Source organism: Alexandromys fortis, unplaced genomic scaffold, assembly GCF_014885135.2.
Source record: "Alexandromys fortis isolate MF-2015 unplaced genomic scaffold, M_Fortis_MF-2015_v1.1 scaffold_218, whole genome shotgun sequence".
NCBI lineage: Eukaryota > Metazoa > Chordata > Mammalia > Rodentia > Cricetidae > Alexandromys > Alexandromys fortis.
In genome coordinates, this window is record NW_026068112.1 from 131478 (window position 1) to 140747 (window position 9270).

A 9270-nucleotide genomic window follows, 5' to 3' on the forward strand; every position below is an offset into this window, starting at 1 on the left:
GGGGGGGGTATGGTGTTTTGCCTGCCTGTATGTTTGTGTGAGGGTATGGGATCCCCTGAACCAGGAGTTACAGACAGTTGTGAGCTGCCATTTGAGAGCTGGAAATTGAACCCAGGTCCTCTGGAAGAGCAGACAGGGATCTTAACCACCCAGCATCTCTTCAGTCTGTAACAGGGTTCCTACAGCTTGTGTTCCACTCCATCTCTGTCCTGTCCCTCTTCCTTCCTCCCTGCCAGTATTTGCTAGTACTTTTGAGAGGTCCCATCCTGAGCTCCACCAACATCCCAAAGAATTCTCAGTAGGACCCAATCCTTACCGAGGCCTTACCTTTGGTCATCAGCCTTCAGAGAGTGTTCAAGGAGGTGAACTAGTGGGGGTACAGCTGTCAGGATTCCCTTAATTATTCTACCTGGAAACAAGCTAAAGCTAGAAATGAGGTCACTTTGGGGAGAAGGGCACCTAAGGCTTCTCAGACATTGCTTATGAGAAGTTTTCTGCTCCCTTGATTTGGGACCTGCTTCAAGGATCTTAAAAGATCTTCCCAGAATTCCAGCCCAGACAGAGCTGCTCTTAACTCCAAGAACCCTGGCCCCTTGAGCCCACCCAATGCCACTGCATAAAACAAAGATGATTCAGGCAAATCAGGTCCATCAGTAACCCTTTCCTGTGGTGTCCCAGACACTGCCTAGGTGTTATTCCGTGAGGAATATTGCTGGTCCCAGGCTGAGGGCAGAGAAAGAAAGGTGATAATAGAAAGTGGAGGAGAGGACGATGACCCAAAGAGAAACCAAAGAGGGAAAAGGAAGAGAAGACGTGGGGACGGATCTCGAAGATGAGCTTGCCCAAGGAGGGCGCCTTGGACAGAAGAAACAGTATGAAGATACTGCTCTTGCAGGTGCGGCATGAGGCCAGAACACATTTGTTCAGCCAAAGAACAAGCCTAGGAAGCAACAGAAAACCGTAGGAAATAGATGTGGGATAAAAAAAATAGTTCCTGTAGCCAGGTAGTAGTGGCAGCCCACTGTTTATCCCCGTGGTCCCTGGCAGAGGCTTGGGACCTCTATTAGTTCAAGGCCAGTCAGGTCTACAGAGCAAGTTCCAGGACAGCCGAGGCTACAGAGAGCAACTCTGTTTCTAAAATCAAAACAACAAACAACAAAATAGTTACTGCAGGGTGAGGTGGGGTGGGGCTGGAGCAATGGCTCAGCTGTTAAGAGCTGGTTGCTCTTCTAGAGGAACTGAGTTCAATTCCCAGCAACCACATGGGGGCTCACAACCATCTGGAGTGAGATCAGATGCCCTTTTCTCGCCTGCAGGTATGCATGCAGACAGAACACTGTATACATAATAAATCTTAAAAAAAAAAAGTTATGTAGCTGAAAAACTGGGTCAGCAGTTAAGAGCACTGGCTGCTCTTGCAGAGGGCCCTGATTCAGTTCCCAGCACCCACATGGTGTCTATAATGACAGTTCCAAGGGATCCATCAGCCTCTTTTGAACTCCTCAGGCATCAGAAAGGCTCACGGTACATGTGCACACATACAAGTATGTGGACAAAACACTCATAACATAAATCTAAATTTAAAAATGTAGATGCAGCCGGGCAGTGGTGGCACATGCCTTTAATCCCAGCACTCGGGAGGCAGAGGCAGGCGGATCTCTGTGAGTTCGAGGCCAGCCAGGTCTACAAGAGCTAGTGCCAGGACAGGCTCCAAAGCTAGAGAAACCCTGTCTCCAGAAAAAAAAAATGTAGATGCAGCTCCTCCTGCTAATTTAGCAAGCGGCAGAGAAAGAGAGGCAGTCCTGAATGTGTAGGCTGCTTGGACCAGGGCTGCTGAGGGGTCAGTTAAGGCACAGGTCCCGGGCAGATGAATAGTGATGACGCCACTTAAAACATGCCTAAGAATTTGGTGACTTGCAAATTTGGGCAAAGGACAAGGAACTTCTAATAGATGAGAGGGAGAAAGGAAGGCTATCTATCAGGAGTGTAAGGCACCTGAAAAGGAACAAACAGGCTTGAGAGGCAATATGGTGTGATCTGGAAACATGAAAGGACTTAGAAATTCTGGTGTGTGTCGCTCACAAGGTGGAGCACAGCGGACAAGGACGACTAAGGTGGAGGAAGGCAGAGTTCTTTGTAGTGATAAGCCTTCAGTGATCAGCCTCTAAACTAAACACATGTATCTCATCCTAATTAAACTTGAAACAAATGTCCACCTGAAAGTAGACAATGGCTTAGGTTTCAAGGAAAATTTAAGTAGTAAAATTATGCTAGGATATTATCTCTAAAACAAAACTTTCTGAAGACTTTGAAAGCTTTTTGTTCCAAGAGGATGCTACTGGGCTACTTCAACAGCTATTCTGGGAAACTTCAAAGAACCCTTAAAGGGCCACAGTGCAACAATTGAGAAAATTAAAAAACCAACCATAGATGCTCCGCAACCACCCCGACACCGACCTCTCCCCATGACCGTAGTAGACAGACACGGCAAGGAAAGGGAGGCGAACAGCTCCTTCGGGCGCCCGTGGTGGCTCTGAAAAGAGCCTTTGGTGGGATGGAACCGACGCGTGGCGCTCAGGCCCGCTCCCCGCGGATGCGGCGGGCCAGCTGGATGTCCTTGGGCATGATGGTGACGCGCTTGGCGTGGATGGCGCACAGGTTCGTGTCCTCGAACAGCCCCACCAGGTAGGCCTCGCTCGCCTCCTGCAGCGCCATGACGGCCGAGCTCTGGAAACGCAGGTCGGTCTTGAAGTCCTGCGCGATCTCGCGCACCAGGCGCTGGAACGGCAGCTTGCGGATCAGCAGCTCGGTCGACTTCTGGTAGCGCCGGATCTCGCGCAGCGCCACGGTGCCGGGCCGGTAGCGGTGCGGCTTCTTCACGCCGCCCGTGGCCGGCGCGCTCTTGCGGGCGGCCTTGGTGGCCAGCTGCTTGCGCGGGGCCTTGCCGCCGGTGGACTTGCGGGCGGTCTGCTTCGTGCGGGCCATGGCGGAGAAGGGACGCACCGAGACGAGGAGCGCGGACCTGAGCGGGGGCCGAGCCGGCCGACTTTATAGGCGCAGTCTTCCCGCGGCGGGGCGGAGACAGCGACTTGAAAGTCCCGCGCTGCCGGGCCATTGGCCGTGGCGTCACCGGCCCCGGGCCGGCCCATTGGCTGGGGCTGCCCCGCCCCCTGGTCGCCCTGCTGCCTTGTCCAGCCCTGCGGCCAGCTGACTGGCCAACGCTCCCCGCGGTGGGCAAGGGGGACACCTCTGGTAGTTCCAGGTCCCAACTCTGGACGTCTCTTCCAGAGAGGCGCGCGACTTCACCCGCCCACCGTCCAAAGTCCCAGAGTTAATAATGTTCAGTGTCGCCCAGTGATCGCCCCGTCGCGATCCCGAGAGCTGGCCGCCCCCCGTCGTCCCGAGACACGTCCCCCTTGTAGACTTTGCCGGGGGATCGGGCGACAGCGGGGCTAGTTGTGCTTTGCGTCTGCCCTGGGCTCGACGTCGGGGTTGAGTCCCAAGCCTGGGGAAGGGGCAGGAAGCGTTCAGGACACTGGGGCGGGAAGCAGCGCGCGGGATAAGAGTTTCTCAGGGTGGATGTGTAGGACCGACATATGGCGCCAAGTGCTTAGGACAGTGCGGGGTCCGCTCCGGGAGAGGAGCACGAAGGGCGACCGCCTGGGGGACCTCGGACAGTGGGAAGGGCGCTGGGGACGCAGAAAGCGAGTGGCCCACGCCACATCCTACACTTTGGGAACGGGCCGCCAAAAGGCCACGACACCGGCTACCGTGACACAACTCTTTAATCTGAAGGAGTGGGTGGCTCTGAAAAGAGCCTTTGAGTTCGCGGGCGTCCCCGGGACGCGAGCCGCCAGTGCGGGCAGCGGCCTCACTTGCCCTTCGCCTTATGGTGGCTCTCCGTCTTCTTGGGCAGCAGCACGGCCTGGATGTTGGGCAGGACGCCGCCCTGCGCGATCGTCACTTTGCCCAGCAGCTTGTTGAGCTCCTCGTCGTTGCGGATGGCCAGCTGCAGGTGGCGCGGGATGATGCGCGTCTTCTTGTTGTCGCGGGCCGCGTTGCCCGCCAGCTCCAGGATCTCGGCCGTCAGGTACTCCAGCACGGCCGCCATGTACACGGGCGCGCCCGCACCCACGCGCTCCGCGTAGTTGCCCTTGCGCAGCAGCCGGTGCACGCGCCCCACCGGGAACTGCAGCCCGGCGCGGGACGACCGCGACTTGGCCTTGGCGCGGGCCTTGCCTCCTTGCTTACCGCGGCCAGACATGACGGAAGACGCAAACTCACACGCTCGCGCAAACAGGAAACGACCACCGGCGCCGCCGCCTCTTCCATTTATAGACACGGCCCCGATTGTCCGCCCGACGCGCTCATTGGCTCACACGCGTTCTCGCGCCTTGGCCAATAGGAGCGCGCGCTCACAATCCGCTCATTTACATAAACCGGGTTCCTTCGCCTCGGCGCCGCCGCGAACGCCGAATCACGACGCGCGTGGCCAGAGCCCTCATTTGCGTGCGGCCGTTGTCAGTGCCGCGTCCTCGGGGGCGCCCCGGCCTGCCGCACTTCGGTTCTGCCGGCTCGGGAGCGGGCCGAGAGCGCCCCGCCTGTGACAGGGAGGGCGGCGGTGTGGAGAGGAGTGCCGGGTGGGTGTAGGTTAGCCGCTCCGTCTCCGGTGCGGGCGTCTCGTCCCACGCCGGGTTCCCCTGGAGCTCGGTCGTCCGCTGCTTATTTGTGTCCATCGCGGGAGAGCCAGGCGGCCCTGCGCCTGCTGCTCTGTTGCCTGGGCAGCTGGCCGGGTCACCAAGTACTGCTCGTCTTTTGAACAGTTCGAAGGCTTTTTGCCTTCTCTAGACACATACCTTGTGACGATGATGGATTCTGTTTTTTTCCTATTACCAACAGAGCTTATTTCTATCCGAGTTTCATGTGTGTTTGTGAATGAGGAGTTTAAGTCTGAAGAGGTATTTTAAGAATGGTGGCTTACACGACTGTATTTTTCCTTTTTATGGGAAATGAAGTCAAATCATGCTAACATAAATACTGTCAGAGTGGAGAAAAGCATTAGGGAGCCCTTCAGTCCCGGCAGTGAGGTTGTCTCTGAAGTAAAAGTCTCTTTACTGAAGTACAGTTCGGAAACTGCTCCGAAAACATTTGGACACTAAGCCTAGACAGTTGGTTAATGTCTTTGGGTTTTTAGTTCAGTTTCCAGTTTACACACGGCGTCTTTAAGTTTCCTGTTTCAGGTGACAGGACTGAAGATCGAAGTCTTATTTGTATCTAGATTTGGATACTGTTTTCGTGCTAGTTTGGCCTATTCTGGAATATAGGTCAGTGTGCTTTCCTAGCTTATGTGAGGGTCTATCCTCAGCACCACACAAGGACGTTGACCGTAATTATTTATCCTCACAAATACTGTTTTTTGTGTTCTTTTTGCCTTATTCGCACTGTCACCCTCCTTTAGGGCGTCTCCCCTCTGGCTCCGCTGCTCTGCGGTGAGTCAGCCTAATCCTCCACCCGGCCAGCTGTGCGCTGTCTCTGGCTCTCCTCACAGTGTTGCTCTGGTGTTGGTGCTGCACTCTTTTCCCACAAGGTCCCTGCGGATTGGTCCCAGGGCACCTTGGGTATTTTTGCTCCAAATAGCCAGTGCTTCTTAAAATTCAACGAAAAGAGATACAGCTGAACCAGACCCTTGTATAATTAACCCCCGAGGAACTTCCTAAACAAGAGTCTGACTACCCAAGGGCGTAGAAGTGCTGTATAGAGGGTGGCTTGACTTCAGGGCTGAGCTGCTTCACAAACCCAGTCCCTAAAGAAGCAGGCACCTGTGCTTTTGTAAAAATAAATAAATAAATAAATAAATAAATAAATAAATAAATAAATAAATAAATTAAAAAATGCCTCTCTTGTGGCCACAGGGTAACTGAAAACTGGCTGAGAGCCTGGCATCGCTGCCTTATTGTGTGTCTGTCTCCCTTTCTTTGGCTGAAGGGGCAAAGATAAATTACTGCCCTACCTTTCTCTTGCATCGCAGTAGCTGAGAGCAATTATCCATGAATTCACCCTAGAGCTGAAATGACCGTTCTGTATGATAGGGATGACCTCACATGATGACAGCAATATGGACTCCCACCTTGCAGGATCAGAATTGGAGCAATAACCAGAGAACACACATCTAGCAGGAGTGCTTAGTTATGCCTACTTCCTGCCTGCCCCAATACAGTCACCTGACTAATTCTCCCCTTTGATTTTCCCTTGAATTTGGACGAGCAACTGAGCCTAGCCCGGGTTTCTAGGGCTTTTCCCTAACACCTTTGGTTACTCTAAGGAGTCTGTCTCCTAACTTGTTTGTTTTGTTGCATATTCTGAGGACACTGGCACAGGTTTATGACTTTGGCTTTGTGGAACAGGCTGAAGTGAAAGGTGGTATTGACGAGACTGATTATATTGCCCTATTTGGTGAAGGGACAAACCTGGGAAATAAATTGATATCTATGTTTAGGAAAATAACTTGCATTGGGTTGTGAAGCAGCAGTCGGGTGGAACGTGGTGGCTCGGGTGGGGCATCTACATAGTGGAATCTGCCGCCCCAGCTGTACTTAGTTTGCAGCTTTGGAACTGGGTTTGCTTACTTTACCAAACAGAATGCTTGAGTGCAAGAGGAGTGTATTTCCAGAAAACACGACACACCTATAGACGAGTCTCAGATGAAGTTTTTAGTAAAAGATTGTAGTGATATTCCATTTGTATTTTTTTCTTTTCTTTTTTTTCCATTTGTATTTTAATAAATAGAGCTTACCTGAAGGTCAGAGTAAAACAGCTGCATTGGTCAGCCTTACAGACCAAGTAGTGGTGACACACACCTTTAATCCCAGTAGCTACACTAGTTTGCTATGGAACCAGGTGGTAGTGGTGCATGCCTTCAATGCCGGCACTAGGGAGGAATATACAATAGAAGACGGGGAGACAGCTTTCCAGAAGTCTCATTCTGAGGATTCCTGGAGGAAGGATCACTATTTTTGGACTGAGACAGAGGTGAAAGTCAGTGGCTGGCTGCTTTGTTTTTCTGACCTTCAGGTTAAACCCCAATATCTGTCTCTCGGTTATTAATTGTGCTACAAAAGATTGGCAAGTAGCAATGGAATGAATTGTCCAGATCACCCAAATGTTAAGGTCATGCTACACAGCACAACTGGCAATGGTAACATGAAAGCTGGTCCTACATCGAGAGTTATGCCCACCTCACACAGAACCCCAAACGAGACCACCACAGACCCGGTATCTCATGCAACACTGGGGTTATTGAATACACACTAGTTGGATCATAATCCAACACACTGAGGCAGCAAGTGGGGGAGACAGCCGAGTCCTCGGGTTTTTTAAAGGGAAAACCGCAAGCAGGGCGGCACGAGCATTGGCGTTTCGGGGTTGAGTACGGGTATACAATCTCTGAATCCGTTGGTTGGGGTATAGGGGAATTTCAAAACAGCAGTTAATCAGATACCAGTAAGGATGTCTGAAGCAAGCAGATGTACATAGCTGTTGTCTGGACACCCTGGTGGGTCACTCTGACCGGGGCTGGCACAGTTTCTTGGTAATGTTTATGACTTTTGTTGGGCTGCATTCACCCCCCTCCCCTTAGGCCCTGCCTAACATGGAGTTCTTCCTCAAAATGGAGTTTGTTCTGCTCCTTCACAGGGAGCCAAAGGAAACTTTTGGAATGTGCTAAGGAACTTGATGCCCAAAAATTGTGGTTAAATTTCATGTTTAAAGTGCTTGCCAACGCAGGGCAGTGGTGGCGCACACCTTTAATCCCAGCACTCGGGAGGCAGAGGTAGGCGGATCTCTGAGTTCGAGACCAGCCTGGTCTACAAGAGCTAGTTCCAGGACAGGCTCCAAAGCCACAGAGAAACCCTGTCTCGAAAAACCAAAATAAATAAACAACAAACAAACAAACAAACAAATAAAATGCTTGCCGAGAACCTCGTGTATACCTCTGTGCTGTGCTCTCTGTTTAACATGGCAGTGGACTCTGGCTTAATGATAAACATGTTAGATATTGGTGGGGGCATCACAGAAACCAAATTTCAATTAAAAGTTTAATCCAAAAGGCTAATCGTGTTATCATTCCTCACGGGACATCTTTCTTGAGCTCTCTGTATTGTATAGCTGTTCCCTCCAAATGAAATTATTTTCTCCTGCAAAGCATGGAGGCTTAGAAGATCCAGGAAATAAAATTTACAAAGCTCAGAAAACTTCTGAAACAAAAGTCACAAGACATCTCCCCAGGGTTTTACAAGGAATGTGGTATGATTATCAGGGGATGGACAGGCTAAACTCTTGGCAAATTGAGGGGGTTTCAAGGATGCAGTCTTCAAGAGTCCTTTCTTGTACCCAAGTAGGCTTTTTAGTGATGCAGCTGCCTCTGACTCACAATGCTTCTTTAACACTTCACCCATACTCATAGGTAACCCCAATAAACCTCGCTGGCTCACTAAGCTAGTCTTGGGTGGAATGGTTTCTTTGTTGGTGGTGTCTTATCTGGGGTGAATAGATTCACATAGAGGGTGAGAGGTTCTTGTACACGCAGATAAACACAGGAAAGCAGGAACAGTTAAACATCCATGCTCATCTCAAAGGAAGGCGATGCTTCCCCGCCTTCCACCATGAACACTGGGAAAGGATGTAGTTTATATCCTAAAGACCTTTGCTGTCCTCTGGGCCAGGCTCTACCTGAATCCTCCAGAATATTATCTCCCTTTATCCCAGACTCATCTCCCTACCCCCACTAAATCTTGAACCTTGCTTTTCAGTGCATAAACTCATCCTTATGAGGGACATCACTCATACTTTACAACAGGCTCGGTGACCTGTTATCTTGGGGCCAGCCCAATCCTGACCCCCACAGGCATCAGATATAGCTCAGTCATTCTCCCTAGACCCTTACCTTGAGCACTGTTCAAGTCACCAATACCTATCTTTATGGAAGAATCCATATGAACTTGTTAAATAACTTCAATGTAAGCATGTCTTAAACTTTGTTGTACACACAGGACTGAGTTAATTATCATGAGGTAACTTTTGCCCCCAAAATTGTGCTGTTTAAATATGGCTAAAGGAGCACCGGACTGAAATCTCAAGGTCCAAGTCAGGAGCAGAAGGAAAGAGAGCACGAGCAAGGAACTCAGGACCGCGAGGGGAGCACCCACACACTGAGACAATGGGGATGTTCTATCGGGAACTCACCAAGGCCAGCTGGACTGGGTCTGAAAAAGC

The 9270-nt window shown here is 51.2% G+C and overlaps 1 protein-coding gene and 1 pseudogene across 1 annotated transcript; both read right to left on the minus strand.

The window, feature by feature from the left end:
• Positions 1-3115, minus strand: part of LOC126489981 (histone H3-like) — a 10658-nt pseudogene extending 7543 nt beyond the window's left edge.
• Positions 3116-3824: 709 nt separating this feature from the next.
• LOC126489985 (histone H2A type 2-A) lies at positions 3825-4323 on the minus strand. Its single transcript, XM_050124609.1, has one exon. The coding sequence runs from the start codon at positions 4262-4264 to the stop codon at positions 3872-3874; it is 393 nt and encodes a 130-aa protein (XP_049980566.1). The 5' UTR covers positions 4265-4323; the 3' UTR covers positions 3825-3871.
• Positions 4324-9270: the final 4947 nt, after the last annotated feature.